Source organism: Cololabis saira, chromosome 10 (genome assembly GCF_033807715.1).
Source record: "Cololabis saira isolate AMF1-May2022 chromosome 10, fColSai1.1, whole genome shotgun sequence".
In the NCBI taxonomy this organism is placed as follows: domain Eukaryota; kingdom Metazoa; phylum Chordata; class Actinopteri; order Beloniformes; family Belonidae; genus Cololabis; species Cololabis saira.
This window is the reverse complement of record NC_084596.1, coordinates 22,651,752-22,668,508: the sequence shown is the minus strand read 5'-3', so window position 1 is coordinate 22,668,508 and position 16,757 is coordinate 22,651,752. Positions and strand designations below refer to the sequence as shown.

The 16,757-nt window shown below is 40.1% G+C and overlaps 1 protein-coding gene across 1 annotated transcript; it reads right to left on the bottom strand.

Moving 5' to 3' along the window:
- Nucleotides 1-150: 150 nt before the first annotated feature.
- LOC133452622 (elongation factor 2b) lies at nt 151-10,987 on the bottom strand. Its single transcript, XM_061732079.1, has 14 exons — nt 10,863-10,987; nt 9,328-9,542; nt 5,839-6,020; nt 5,552-5,763; nt 5,266-5,444; nt 4,516-4,621; nt 4,039-4,291; nt 3,705-3,900; nt 3,452-3,575; nt 3,084-3,326; nt 1,662-2,015; nt 1,382-1,564; nt 954-1,086; nt 151-812 (listed from the first exon to the last, which is right to left on the bottom strand). The coding sequence occupies exons 1-14, from the start codon at nt 10,863-10,865 to the stop codon at nt 619-621; spliced, it is 2,577 nt and encodes an 858-aa protein (XP_061588063.1). The 5' UTR covers nt 10,866-10,987; the 3' UTR covers nt 151-618.
- Between the last annotated feature and the right edge of the window lie 5,770 nt (nt 10,988-16,757).

Sequence of the window (16,757 nt, the reverse complement as noted above, 5' to 3'; positions counted from 1 at the left end):
GACGTCATCAATATTATGGCTTTCTACATAGAAAACCATGATGTGGTCTGTATCTCCTCAGCCGTACTGCTCAAATAACTAAACAGCAGCAATAATGGCAGCTTCTCATCCAACTTGCAACCATAAAAAGAAGAGTCACATTTTCACAATGAGTTTTTTTTTTTTTTTTTTTTATTCATTACATCCACTGAGCAAAAGTCCAATCCAGTAAGACTGACTTCTAGGGGCGCTTTATTGTGACTTCCGTGGTTATATCTGGCCATGATCCATTTAAACAAGCATTATTGCAGCGGTATCACAGTGCATCAGATGGGCTCAATCTGGCAGATAATTGGAAGGTAAAGGGGGACGGTGTGAAGGAATAAAAGAAATGAGGAATAACTCCTTTGATCCAATTGCTTCTCAAAACCCCACCCTAGGCACTTGGTGTACGGTAGCTGTGAAATGAGAAAAAGCATTAGCACTTCCACTACCCTACAACTAAAGCTTTGTTTCTGTGCTGGACTCGAGAGTGATGGAAAAACTGTGTCATTTATCTTTAAGCCTGTGCAAAGGTTTTAAAGTGCCCATGGGGTAGGGTTTGGTATTGATTTGATATTTATAATCCAGGGGTGACGTTTACAATTTGTCCAAGTAGTTGTCAAGGGCTGGTATGCCCTCTTTCAGACCTTTACGTTTCCTAATTTCAGCGAGTACTTGGAAGGGTCTGGTGGCAGGATCACTGGGGTCACCCTGAAGAATCTGCCAGTGGTCGAATACACATTGAGGGAAGGCTTGGCCTCCAGTGTTACTGCGCAAGTCAGCCGTGAACCCTGAGGGAGAAAAAATGGGAAGCATCTTTAATCAACAATAATGCTCAATCCACTGAAATTTCTAACCAAAGCCAGATGAACAGAGAAACTGAAATAGCTAAACATGTTCAAAACATAACAGCACAGATCAAAAGGACTCACCAAAGGATTCATTGACGGGCAAGAAGGCTTTCACCACAAACATGGGCGTTCCCATAACCTGGGATTCCTCAAACACATGCCCACGTTTCCTGTTCAACACCCCATAGATCCCACCGACTACCTGCTCCGGGCACTGCACAGGTAAAAGAGACAACCGATAAGCCGGGATAGTGGATAACCTAGTGTAGTTAGTGGATAACTTTCCTCCTATTTATACCTGTCATTAAATAATGTGTTCAAGATGGATTTTAAATTTGAGTAATGTCATACAAAGTAATCTGTGGACTTCACTGTAGATGATTGCATGAAATCCTGGGATGGTTAAGTACACAAAACTGTATTACAGTTTTTCCAGATTTAGTTTTTGACCTGCAAAATGCATGCAGACTTTATTTTGGTTTTGATATTTCTTTCAAGGCGACACCAACCTGTATCTCCACGAGATAGACGGGCTCCATGAGTCGTGGCTGCGCCGTGAGCTGACAGGCGTACAGGACCCTGCGAGCGGTAGGAATAATCTGGCCTCCACCACGATGAATGGCATCTGTGTGCAGCGTCACGTCATGGATATCAAAGCGGACCGCACGCATGTTTTCCTCACACAACGCGCCCTGCAGAATGAAGAGCAATGGTTCTTTTTGAATAAAAATCATACAACATCCCACATATAGAATATGTACCACCATTCAAAATGAACGAGCCACTCACCTCTTTAGTTGCCCACTGGAAACCCGCCACCACGCTGTCCTTGATTTCATTGAGGTACTGAACCCCTTTTGTCACATCTATGAGCATGTTGGGCCCCATTCCATCTGGCCCGAAGCACCAGATCTTCCTGGCTTCTGTCACCTCCCACTCATACTTGTCAGCAAGGTAGCGAGCACGAGCCTTGAGCTCCTGCCGGGCACCGACATCCCCCTTCTCGATATCTTCAGCCAGGCCATCGGGGAAAGGACGGGCTTTCAGGAAGAGACGGTTGTGTTTGTTGGGAGACTTGGACAGACACATCTGGTCTGACTCCTCTGACACTGTCTCTCTGTAAGACACCACTGGATCGGATTTCTGGAGGGAGAAAAACTGAATGGTCAGAACTGAAGCCATTGGTAGTAAGATTATAATGCTCCTCAGTTAATCGTTTTATTTTTGGAGTCTAACGGAAGACTTTTATATACTTTAATGCTCAAAAAGCCAATTTTTTGTCTCATAATGCACATGGTCCATCACTTTTTGTCATGATATGCATTAAATTCTGTTTTGGCATAACGACTGTCCCTCAAATAATGATGTCACCACAGTGTTTAACCCTTTACAGGGCAAATAATCATATTTGATAACGTCAGTAGACCTACATACTAAGAAAATTTTGAAAAAAAATCCTTTAATATTTTCCTGCAACCTTCTATACTTGAAACTTTAAAGTACTATATTTTCTGGACTATAAGCCGCACCTGTATATAAGCCGCACCCGCTCTATTTAAAAAAAATAAAATAAAAAAAAGATATACAAGCCGCACCTGTATATAAGCCGCACCCACTTTTATTTAAAAAAAAAAGATATGCAAGTCGCAGATATTTATGTTGTTAGATTAGATATTTACTACATGTACAGAAAGATTTTGAACTGTAAATGATGTACATGTTTGTACCTAAATAGATCCTTTCCTAACAGTGTCTTTTAACACGGCAGCAACTTTGCTGATTAAAACTGGACTGAACCAAGAGAAAATAACCAGTATTTATTTATCTATTTATCTGTTTGAAATCTGCTTCTACCTACTTCTATCTGTTAAAGAAGAAGTAGCGTATTCTTCTTTGCATTTATTTCGTCTTAGTTTTGATTCTAATTCCGGTTAGCACTCCCCCTAGCGGTGGAAGAAAAATCCACAGAATAGCCGCACCTTTGTATAAGCCACATGGTTCAAAACCTAGGAAAAAAGTAGCGGCTTATAGTCCAGAAAATACGGTATGTCATTGACTGCCCTATAAAAGGTTAAGACTTTTGACGAAAAAATTTTAATCCTTTTCTTAAGCAGAAATAATTGTTTTTGATCAAATTAGCTTTGACAATCCAATTCCATCTGCACTGAGCCAATATGTTTGAAAAAAATGTAAAAATGTTCCCCCGTGCACCTTGAGTGGAATGCAGGCGTGGTCCTCCTCCAGGTCCTTCAGGCAGATCTCCAGGTGCAGCTCTCCTGCTCCAGCAATGATATGCTCCCCGGACTCCTCGATGATGCACTGCACCATGGGATCTGACTTGGCCAGACGCTTCAAGCCCTCCACCAGCTTGGGCAGGTCAGCGGGATTCTTGGCCTCCACGGCAACCCTGACCACGGGGCTCACACTGAACTTCATCACTCTCATGTTGTGGGCCTGCAATAACAGTCACTTGATTATTTATTTATGTTTAGCATTGATCCAACAGTGAGTTGTTAGTGGTGGAAAAAATAAAATATAAACAAATATTTTTGCAACACAGAAGAAAGGAAATACGCTACTTGTTCAAAGGTGGTAATGGTTCCTGTCTTAACCAGGTACTGGTCTACTCCAACAAGACCCACAATGTTGCCACAAGGGACATCTTCAATAGGCTCCACATACCGACCCATCATCAGAATAGTTCTGCACAGTGATGATAAGTTGGCAAAAAATACATGGAAGTAAAAGAGAGAGAAGAGAAGCAGACGTTCAGCAGTTGTCTTCTGTGATTCCCATCTCTGTAAGGCTTGGGCAGAGCGTTAGCATCCTCACCTCTGTATAGGTTTGATGTAGAGGTCTTCCTTCTTTCCAGGGGTGAAGTTTGGGCCCATGATGCGCACTTTCTGACCTGTGGACACACAGCCTGAAAACACGCGTCCGAAGGCGTAGAAACGACCCTTGTCACTGGTTGGAACCATCTTGGAGATATACATCATCAAGGGAGCCTTGGAATCGCAGTTCTTAACGCCTGGGAAGAGAGTGGAGACACCAGTTCTGAATCTTGTGATGCCCAAATAACCCATGATTACTTCATGAAGCAACATCATAGTTAAAATACTCCTCATAGAAGGATGTCAGCTTCTGAGGGGGAGGATCCTCTACTTACCCATGGCAGCTTCGTCGTCTCCTGGCCCTTCATAGAGCAGCTCACAGCGGTATTTCTGCGCCGTGACGGGTGAAGGCAGGTGGATGGTGATCATCTGCAGCAAAGCTTCTCCAGCAGGTAGCCAGCGACGCATCACAGCTTTCAGCAGAGGCTTCCCTTCCTTCTCTTTGTCCTCAACGTCCAGCTTTACATCCAATTTTTCAATTAGTTTTGCCGTCTCTTCCTTTTTGAAATTCATGATGGCATCAAACACCTGGACGGAATTGAGAAAGGGGCATATTTTAGTTTGATTATCTCAGAGCTCCAGAATGCATCGACCGTCAAAGTGTCTTTCTGATGATGCCCTCCTGCTGTCTAAATTAAAGTGGCCATAAAAATCCAATTCTAAAATTACAGAAGCATATGAAAATGATCAGTATTTAGTAGCTCAAGAAAGCTCTAAACTGTAGATTTCTTTGTTACACCTGATCTTTTCACCTTAAAGATGGGATCCAATACAAGCTGGCAAAAGGTTCGAGGGAACTTCTGACCGTCAGGACCGGTGGCAGTCTTACTAAATTTGCCAACGCTTGGATCAAAATATCTGAAAGAAGCAAAGACATCAGTGCAGAACGCAAAACTCAGACATTATCAAATGACATTGATCTGACAAATCTGAACTGTATACATTTAAACAATGTTAATTTAAGTACAAGACTGTAGCTCTAGGTTGAGTCTAACTTTTCTTTATTATGCCTTTCCCCTGTAACCTATAATCTTTTTTTTTTCTTCTCTTTAGTTTTCATGCTTTTATTATGTAAAGCACCTCTAATTGCCTTGTTGCTAAAATGTGGTGTACAGATAAACATGTCTCGCCTCGCCTTGATTGTTTTCACCCAAAAAGATGTCCAACATGTGAACATGTGAACAGCTTCACATTTTCCAAAAAACCTTCAGCTTTTAGAGGTTTTCTGGAAATGAGGTCTCAGATCTGAATGGGTCAAACAAATGCTTCATAAATATCAAAATATTTACGAGGTTAAATTACACTTATTCATAAGTTAAGAATCTTATTTTGGAGACTACTGGATTAGGTTTCCACACTTCCATGTTAAATCCTTTCTGGCCAGATCAAGGGACTTCAGTGATTTATATCCAGTTATGTAGAAATTAAAGAGTTGAATTTCTGCACAAATGTATCATTGTTGTCTATTTGTTGTGTGTTGTATGTGCAGCATTCAAGTTCACCTGTCTCCCCACAGCTTCTTCATCATGTCCTCCACTTTTTTACACCTTTCCGCTGGGGTCAGCTGAGCAACTCCTTTAGCGGTGAACTTAGCCACATACATCTCAGCAAACTGCTTCAAGGTGAAAGCCCAGCCGTGGAGGCCAGAGCCGAACCCGACTGTGCCAATAACAGGGTCGATCTGAGAAAAAACAATTACATTATTTTACAGGTGGAAAATAGTAGCAAGTTTAGTGTTTTGTTTCCCAGCAACTTTAGTCATAAGTTGTGTTTTTGCTTGTCCTTCACCATTATGCTCCCCATGGGTCCACCCTCATCTTCTCCGTAGGTGGAGATAATGACATTGACGTTCTCAACGATTCGCTGAAATGTCAGATAAAGCTCATCTGGCGCCAGCTGCAGCTCGAGCAGGGCCCGGTCCATCTTGTTCATCATCAGAACTGGCTTGATGCGCTCAGCGATGGCCTGCCGCAGCACCGTCTCAGTCTGCACGCACACACCTGTCGGAAGAGGAGAACAGGTGAGCCTCCATGAAAAGCTGCAGTGTGTGAAAGTGTTTGAAAGGATGGAGTTACCTGAAACGCAGTCCACCACCACCAGGGCTCCATCAGTTACTCTGAGGGCAGCGGTGACCTCAGAGGAGAAATCAACGTGGCCCGGAGAATCAATGAGGTTGATGAGGAATCCGCATCCATCTTTACTCTGCTTGATGAACGCCAAGTCATTCTCTTCAAGCTCGTAAAACAGGGAGATGGCTCTGAATATCAGAGGGAGAGAAAAGTAAAGACCATTCATTTTGGAAAAGGGGTACGAGCAACTATAGGCAAGTGCTGAAAGTTAAACAGCGTGGGTAGAAGTCGTCAGAGTGGCCATATGACTGTTTTTTAAGGTGGGATATCATCACTAACAGCAACTGCAGGACCAGTATGTAGTACATACTGCATACACACATACTCTATACTAGATTGTAAGTCCGGTGTGCAGTTCTGAAAACATGCATTGGTTTGTCTTTCCTCCTTACCCTACCATTCCATTTGTTGTGCTTCCCTGTTGTGTCTGTTATACTTCCCATTGTTATTCTCGTCTACTGCTTGATCTCATTCTGTCTGCTTTTTGGACATTTAGTTCATATTCTACAATGACAGCACTTTGTGGCCATGAGAGAGTTCCTCAGTTTCCACATCACTGCAAACTGTTGCAGGTAATCTGAACAATAATAAACATCATCTATACCAACTGTATTGAAATGTGTTGCTAATATCAGAATTAAGATGAGTATATGTTATTTAAAAAAATGTTAAAATAAATTCCCTTTGTACTAATTGCAGTTACATGCAAGATTTAAATGATTTGCAAACTATTGCATCCTGTTTCTGTTTTTCTTCTACCTCTTTTTGGTTCTAACGTTCTTGGTTCAAGGTTCCTGGTTTGAATCCAGTAATGGGATCTCTCTGTGTGAGGTTTGCATGCTCTTCCCGTGTTTGTGAGAGTTTTCTCCGGTTTCTCTCACAGTCCATAAACACACATTTCAGGTCGATCAGTGATTCTAAACTGCCTATAATAGTGAGTGTGAGCATGTGAGGTTGTTTGTATTTCATGTGTCCCTGTGAAGACTGGTGACCTTCCCAGGTTTTACCCCTCCCTTTCACCTGACGAGAGCTGGAATAGACTCCAGCAGATTCAGGAGACCTTAAAAGGTGGATATATATTAGGGCTGGTGATCGATTCAAATGTCAAGAATCGATTCGATTCCGATTCTTAAGATTCAGAATCGATTATCAAGATTTGATTCAATCCGATTCGATTCGATTCCGATATTGATTTGGGTTAGTGTTATTAAAACTGTTTTTTGAGCTGTTGCATGAATTATATGACTGTAGTTATGCAAAATATTACTACTAGTATTATATTGAGATTAAACAGTAAGTATTGGCAGCTAATGATGCTGTAAGGACCAATCAGCTCCCAGAATGCTGATAGAACTGCTTTCAGAAACATCATGTGGGTCAGAATTACCAAACAGATCCAGGGAGGAAACAGAGACGGATGAAATCGGTTTTATTTTTTCCCACATTCCGTTTTTATTTGTTCCATTTTCGGTCTATTTTGGTTTTTAATTTTTGAGCATTTGGTTTTTAGCATTTTTTGCAAATGTAACCCCAAGACAGTCTATAAAGTAATGAAATATAGACAATTTATGCAATTATAACCTAACACTTTAATGTTTTCATGCCTTCAAACATATTTAAAGGCAAAAACATGGCACCATTTATTCTCGTGTCCAACAAAACATTCCTTTTGTGGGGGTAAACAAAAAAATAACCAAAAGTTGTAATGTAATGATGAAAAAAAAAACATAAATAAATAAAAGAAAAAAAAAGAAAAAAAATCGATCTATAGACATATGAATCGATTTTTAGGAATTAATATGAGAATCGATTTAGAATTGGGAAATCGATTTTTTCAACACAGGCCTAGTATATATGATGGATGGACAAGGGAAACCAGTTATAGTGACAGAGCATTACCATTAGCAGCCTGAATGACTACTGTCCAGTGTCACTTAAGACCGATAAACACAAACTGACTTGAAACACTGATTGTGGGGCGGCACGTCATTTCAAGTCCGCTACCTGCAACGGATTCTCACCAGTTCACCTATAGGGAAAACTGGTCCACAGAGGATGCCATTAATACAGTTCTCCACACTACTGAGTGCCACTTTGAGCAGCAGGGGACCTATGCAAGGGTCCAAGGGCGTACGTTTGCATAGGGACGGTAGGAACATAACACTACCAACTTTTCAGGATGCTCAAATTGTCCTCACCCACTTTTAAGCAACCTTATTTTCATTACGGTATATAATGGGTTCAGATATATAGGTAATTTAGATTGTCTTCCCAAATGTTGTAAGGATAGAATTGACCCTACCATTATTAAGTTAATTATTTTCATTATGTTCAGACTTACATTTACCCCTTTTCACTTGCTGAATTTGCCAGTCCCTTTTTTTCCTCAAACACACGTTTGATTGGCTGATGACTTGTACACTTAATGCATTTATTGTGTATGTTAATATAATTTAAGTTATGTTCAAATATTGCAATTTAAATTGCTAATAAAATTCTGGAATATTCTGGAAGTTTTCAAAATGTTTCTTTAGTAGTTTTGAAAACAAAGGTTTGAATCGAACCGTGTATCAGGTGAACCAATACACATGAAAGTTAGTATAAGTCAATACAGATTTATTTTGCATTGATCATTTAGAATATCAATTAATTAGGTTCATATTCGTGACAAATGTAGCCCTGACCCCTGTTCACCCAATCTGTTTGGTCTTATTAATGTCCCGTCCCCAGCAAAAAGTGTACATGCAGGTTATGCCGTTATATCGTCCCTACCAATGTTGAGACCAAACCTACGCCCTTGCAAGGGTCCAGAAATCCCATGACACCCATGTTTGGTGGAGATGAGACTGCATACAGGGACGAGGTGGAGCAGCTGACCGAGTGGCGCAAGGACAATAATATGATCCTTGATGCCACCAACACCACCAATACTGTTTATGCATATTTATACAGTGAAAGGGTTGCAGTTTCATTTTGTTGTACAATGTAAAATGACATAAAGGTCTATTTTATTCTATATCTGAATGTTGTAAATGTTTCATTAATTGTGGATTAGATCAGTGTTATGTAGAAAATGACTTAAATTAGAACATGAGTAGAAATTCAGAAGTAAAGGGACACAATAACTAATAAAAGTACGTAACTGAAGTGTCGTTACACAAGCACATGACTTTTTGCCAGCGTACGAAGAGTTGGGGTCACTTTACATGAGGCCTATTTGTTTTTACTTGTGTTCTTATTTTGAGGTAGGATGGGCTCGTCTCTAATGGCACATGTTCCATGTGCATGAGAGCTTGGCGGTTGCTCAACTCTGTCACCTCAGCTGAACTTTCAGGTTGAACAGTTTGTTCAACTAGTTTGAAATGTGATCATGTTTTTGTTGTGAGAACCTTCGATCAGTCCCACAACAACCTCAGAGCTGTCTGAAGCACATACGTTGATTTGATGGTGATGCAGCGCTCCTGCTCGTCTTTGCGCGTGTCTGTGAAGCGGGTCTCCCCGGCCCGAGACGAGGCAATGATCCCCGCTTTGGACACCAGTGAGTCAGTCAGCGTGGACTTCCCGTGATCCACGTGGGCAATCACAGACATGTTTCTGATGTTGGACTTTTTGTCCATGATGGCCCGGATCTGATCCACCGTGAAGTTCACCTGTTGGGATAAGTGGGTTTAAGTGGGTGTTGCCCTCAACAGTTCACAGCCAGTGGCAGAGGTTCATTTAAAACATAATTTGTGACTATTTATGCCTCCTTGCAGATTTGGACAGCCGTTCCAAGCAGAGTTATAAAAAGAAAGTCGTGTGAAACTGAATCTAGGAAGAAGGAGGGTGCGCGTTGCATGAAGAATTTGCCTTCTGGTTCATGCAACAGATCAGGAATTAAACCATCTATGTGCTACAGATCAGTGTAAAAAACAACAACAAAAAAAACAACTCTTAATTTTAGACCCTAAACTGATCTTTAAATATTAATATAACATAAAATATAACATTTACAGTAAATCAATAACATAAAAAATAGCCCAGTATCTAATTCAAAAACAGAAATACAACAAATATACTTCACAACATTACCTGACATCAAAAACGTACTTAAATCATTTATGTTTGATATATAATATGGGGGTGTACAAAGTTGTCCAAGATCAGGAGAAACACGTATGTTCATGTATGTTCTTGTATGACCTTATGGAAGGAAAATAAGGTATAAAATAAAGTAACCACTAAAGGTTTGTGTGGACTGTGGTAGGCCTATGATATTTATTTTTCACATAATATAAAGGGCATCTGTGTCCAAGATGATCCAGTGTTATCTGACGCCTACACACCATGTTAAATACATTCAACCCACAAACCCCAGAAATATCAACTACTGTATATATATATATTTTTTTTTAAATCACAACCCCATCCAGACTGCTATATCTTCATAATATTAAAAAAAAAAAAACAAATGCACCTCAGCTGTCAGTGACGTATTACCGTGGGCCTGTATGTAATTTCAAATTTGGTTTTAAATGAACAGTGACGCAGTAATCTAATCTAAATGTACATTTGGGTTAAATGAATCCCCGTATACTCTGACTGCACATATCAGCCCTGTGCGCGTCCTTTCTAGCTGTATATGATCATGATATTTGTGGAGTCATGCAGCAGCAGCTTGATATTAAAGGCTTTGTGCAGAGCGTCATAGGCAGAGGGCCGTGCGGCCACAGCCCCGCTTTATCCGCCGGCTGCTGCGTAGATCCTCCCGGACCGCAAACACAGCCCTTTTCTGGTCACGTAACACCGCCGAGGGCCGGCATCCATTTCAAACACCTGACAGGCTCCATCCAGGGCCGCTTGTTGCACTGACAGCCACATAACTGTGCATGAAGGTTATATTATAGAGCCGCTGACAGCCCGCTTTTCAGCTGCTGCAAACGCAATAAACACACAGTCCTGTGCGCAAACCTGCCTATTATTGTACTCACCATGTTGCCGGCCGGTTGTGGGTCTTTGTGTGACGGTTTATTGCTGGAAACGCTGCCTCTGAGGACAGGCAGTCCCGGCGGTGACAGGAGAGGCGCTTCTGCTGGTCCGGCTGCCGTGAGGAGCTGCAGGACAGAGGACGAGCAGCAGGGGGCGCTGCGGGGCAGCAGCAGCCCGGCTCAGGTTTCTGTGGGAGGGCTGGATGAGTCCATCATGAGTCACAGAGTATTAAAAAAACACATTTAACTTGTCCTGCTGCCTGATGGAAAACAAAAATGTTATCTAAATTCTCTGAATTTGAATGTGATTACATTTTTGTTGAAATGTCAACCCCTGTGATTATTTTATTTTGTGATTATTTAAATTTATTTTATTTATTTTCTTTTTATTTAAATTTAGAAGTTTATCTTGGAAAAAATGTATAGTTACATATTCGCTTGTGTGTTGTGAATTTATGTTTCAATTGCAAACTAATGTTTCCTCAAAGGAATTTTGTAATTTTGAAAATGTTGAATAAAGTTTGTTTAAAAAAAAAATTTGAATGTGATTCAAAATAAATAAGGGGAACCCAACAATTCTGTTGAGACCTGACTCAACTGTAGTGCCCACCTCAGTTATAGTAGCAGTTTGAATATTTTTAGAAAGACAAACCTTGTACTTATAGTTAAGGGTAAAGCACTACACGGTGTAATTTGTATTGCTGCTTACATTTGGAAAGAAAAGCCTTATAATAAATCATCCACAATGATTTTATTGAAGTTGGTTTAAAATTTAATTGATCCACCCGATTTGTAACAACAGCAATTAACGTAAAAATGACACATATATAGCATTTTTGTTTAATTTATTTTCTATATAGCTGATGGAAAAAGTCCAAAGGATCTCTAGTCATTGTTGATGAGAACTGCAAGACCCCCAACAGAAACAACCAGGAACTCCACTCTGAAATTGTCATAATTACCATCGTAGGTGGTATAACAGCTATAAGCCATAGATAAAACAAAAATGTGATATAGAAAAGCAACACAGGAGGGGCAGTCCTCCAGTGTAGATTGGGATACAATATGTTGCACAGCTAAATATGATAGTTAACATAAGTACGATTGTAAAAAATATATTATAGTATAATTCAACAATCCAAGTACTAATAAAATTTGGGTAAAAATGCATTTCACTGTTTGCTATTGGTTATTCCTTCAGTTGGGATTCTCAATTAGTGTTACCTATTTTGCTAATAAACAGTGCATTAACAGATGAGGGGCAGCTGTAAAGTTTGGGTTTACTTGAATGTATTGGAAAGTCATATACAAGTATGTCCAGACACTACTACTGACACACAATGGCAGCACCACAATGGACAAACAAGATGTGATCAAAGTGTAGCTATAAACTCCAAGGACACTTCCTTCGTTAGAATAAATAAACAACAGAAATCTCAGGTTAATGGTCCAGATTGTCTGCTCACATTCAGCAAAATGTCGCCAAACTGATAGGATGGTACTTCACAGTGATGATAGATAATAACCATAAACAAATTATGAAACAACTTGAAAGATTTTGAAGGCAAAGAAATGGCATATTCTTTAATGACCATGAATCCTAAATTGTAAATGCCACTTTAAACTTATCTTGATAGTATAATTTCAATCCAGTATGGCTGTGCATACAACCAAATTACAGGTAAAGTTGTGCAATTATACTGTGTAATTCAAGAACAAGTGGCCAACAAACTTTACATAAAATTGTATTTCCATTTTTTTAATCATTTGCAGTATTGTAAGACCTACTTTGCTGCAAATTTCTTTAAATACTAAAAATGAGATAGATTTGAAAAAGCTGAAATAAATACTTCCTTTATTCTGTTGACACGGGAGGACAGCAGTCCCTGTCACAGTAAGAACATGAGTTGAATTAGTCTGGTCAGTTCTTGTTTAATCCAGACTGTGCGGCTCCTGCAGGGTGTAGTAGCAGTTTTCCACCAGATGAGGGCAGCACAAAACAAAACATCTCAGCGATGCAGTCGAAATCTCAAAAAGGCCTTAAAATACAACCGAGGGTGGAAATTTAATAACCAAATAAATGTTACCATCCGGTTTACAAGCGGAAAAGTAAATTATTTTGAACCTTTATTTGCTTATTTATTGTTCTTCATGTTGTTAAGATGAAGATAAATACAAAAATGAAGGCGATATACACGAGCAAGACTAATATCTTATAACTTGATTATACCAGATTTGCAATCAATACTAATAACTAATCCAGGAAACGTTAACACATTTATAGTAATCAAGAATAAGAATCAGAATCAGTTTTAAAATAATAAATAAAGGCTGTAGAATTATTCATTTAATATTGTATGATATTTTAATATTTGTTCCTGCTGATTAAATATATTTAAGTCATAATATTTGTGAATTTTGCACATCTTTCTTGCTGTGGTTAGTGTGAATTTAGAATAATCTTTAATAATAAAGTCTTTGCAGAGCTCCAGGGGAAATAAGAGAGCAGTAAAAAAAAAAAAAAAAGCCAAGGTGACTAAAAATATCCTGTCTTTGACAGGCTGGTTTATAATGTGACGTCAGGATTTTGACAGCTGGCCGCTTTCTAGTCTGTGTCCCTTTGGCACCAAGACTCCCATCTGCTGACACGTTTGTGAACTCCAACCCAGGTACAGAGCTTTTTCTTTTTTTTTTAAACCATTTCATGTTATCACACATAATCTTATTGCAACTTATTGCATCAATTTATCAACAAGTGTTTTGTATCTTTCATAATGTCTCACAGAGGATGCAGTGGGAGTTTGTATGTCTTGGTAGCACTCTGCCACATAAATGGCTACAACTACCTTGAAAAACTGGCTTGATGGTCCTTCAATGCTGGCCACTCTGATGCCCAGCATACAGTGAACCCTGCAGAGGAAACTACCTCACAAACCTCTGGTTTTCATTTAAATGGGCTTGCATATCACTTTTCAGCTGTTGCTTGTGCCGTTTCTTTCTAATTTGCTTATATATTCCACCTTCCTTTCTTTTAGTCTTTTATGGTTTCCCTACATAGATTGCTAATGTCTGCAGATTCAAGATTCAAGATTCAAGATGCTTTATTTATCCCGATTGCAAATTACCATGCAACAGTTGCAGTACAGGGTGGGGAAGTAATACAGGAACAATAATAAATAAATAAAATGAGTACACACTAAATAATTGATAAGGAGATAAAGTGGAACAGTCGTAAAATAATAAAGTGATACGGAGCATAAATTAAATTAAATTAAATTAACAGAAAGTGATGAAGTGAAGACTGGTTACATAACAGGGTGACATCTGAGTGACATCAGGGTGTGTCCACTGTCCCTCTCACGGCGGGAAGTAGCTGAATTATGTAGTCTGATGGCCACAGGAAGACAATACTTTCTCTGCCTTTCTCTGTGTCACACCGGGGGGGAATGAGTCTGTTGCTGAAAGAGCTTCTGCTCGAGGTTAGCACCTGGTGGAGAGGGTGAGCGTTGTTGTCCAGGATACTGTGCAGTTTACGCAGCATCCTCCTCTCAGACACCCCCAAAGAGTCCAGCTGAACCCCCAGGATGGAGCCAGCCTTTCCAATGATCCTGCTGATCTTGTTGGTGTCTGCTGAACCTCAGCCTGCTGCCCCAGCACACAACAGCAAAGAAAATGGTTCTGGCAACCACCGACTGGTAGAACATTTTCAGCATGGAGCTACAGACGTTGAATGACCGGAACCTCCTCTGGAAATAGAGACGACTCTTGCCCTTCTTGTAAACAGCCCCAGTGTTCTTTGCCCAGTTCACTTTATTATCCAGGTATACTCCAAGGTATTTGTAATCGTTACACTATTGATGGGTGTGGGGACAGATTTGGTCCTGTGGAAATCCACCACCAGCTCCTTGCATCCACAACGCCTCTGTACTCCCCATCCTTCCCCTCACTGACAGCCAACGATTGCAGAGTCGTCTGCAAACTTCTGCAGGTGACAGGACTCGGAATTGAAAGTAAGGTGTACAGGGTGAACAGAAAGGGGGACAGAACAGTTCCCTGTGGAGCCCCAGTGCTGCTGGCCACAGTGTCAGACACACCGTCCTGCAGTCTGACATACTGTGGTCGAGCTGTCAGGTAGACCATGATCAAGGGAACCAGGGGAAGGTCCACCTGCATCGCCTACGGCTTACTACCCAGCAGAGCAGGCCGGATGGTGCTGAATGCACTGGAGAAGTCCATGAACATGATGCTCACAGTGCTACCCGGTCTGTCCAGGCGGGGGCAGGAAGATGATGGGACTATAAACTTGGGAGCTTCTGAAATCAGCAACATTTATTGCCTTTTCATTATGGTGGCACCAGTTTCTAAGAATTTGTCCTCCCAGGTAAACAATCAGCTCTTACGTCCTGGACTTTTATTAACAGGCATTTGTGGTGAAGATGATAAGTAGACTCGGGTACTTCCCGAGTCTACTTTCAAAGCAGCTTCATGTGACTTTAAGAAAAATAAAACAAAACATACCTGGGGTGACAACAAGACACTTGTCAACAGGAAGGTCAGTATCTCATATTTATGTCTGATACTTCATGTTGTAAACATCTTTACACTTACTTTGCCAGCAGTACATTTTGAATGTTAGTGTTTAATAAGCACCAAACATCAGTGTAAATACATGTCTCTTGCGTGTAGAAGAAATGCCTGAGTATATTGTGGGTGTTGTCATAAACAATAACACAATAGTTATGCAGTGAGCTCACCCTATCGTTGATATCAAGAGATCAGCTTAAAATGTCCTGGATCATATCTGCATGTACTTTGACACTCTCTAATCTCCAGTTGAACAACAATAAAGATAGCAAGGCTCTGCTGCTCTGCAAGTAGGCACAATGTTGTTCTGTGTTGAAGATAAGACGAATAAAGATGGAGGTTCTTATAGGGATTTATGAAACAGATCTGGTCCACAATAAATCAGTGGCACTAAAAGTCAGAGGGATTCATTAAGCTTGTGGGAATTTGACACATTTTAGTCCCTCAAAGTATGTAATTCCACTTGAACATTTTGAAGTCTATGAATTGTATTTTTTTAGTGTAAAATCTCTTGTGTTTTGAGAAGTAAGAACTTATGAGCTTCTCCGCCAGGTTTTTCAATTCCAACAAAAACAATTTTGTTTGACTCACAATCAGAAAAGTTGGAACAGAATCATATTGAACTTAAAAATGTCAGGAAAAAAGGAAGATGGAAGAAAATAGCTTTCAGTCATTTCAGTTAGCAGATCTACTTTTCAGAGGAGTAACAAGGCTTTGAAGTTGAGGCAGTGATGGGGGATTGTGTTGATAACCTTTCTAGAAATTACACGAAGAACAGGGAGCGTAGCAGCATTCTCCTCTGTGATAATAACCTGATACGTCTTTGCAAATTTGCATGTTCCTCTTGTGCCCCTGCTCTGTAACACATTATGTAATACCGTCTTCGTTATGCTTAGCAGCGCACAGATGCTCCTAATTATTGCAGTAAAGATAAGAGACGGGGAAGTGCAGAAAGATAATCTCACATGACAAACAACAAAAACAACTGATTCAGCTTTCTGACTACATGAAAACTGAATAACAAGTGTTTCATTATTAGATGTGTTTTCCACAAAAAATATACACTATCAGAATTTCAATGTCATAATGAAGACTAAACTTCTATTCATAATTATATTGCAGGATAAGGTAACCTTGATAAATCTGAGTCAAGTGGCTCCTAAATTCTGAAAGAACCCCTGCAGCAGTAAATCCAGCCTCCTCATGTCTTTCTACTTTCTAATCAAGCGTTTGTAAAAGCGTTTTCACCTCACTTACAACAGATTCACTGCTTATAGTAAAGTCACTGAATTGAAAACAACCAGCAGCCCTCTT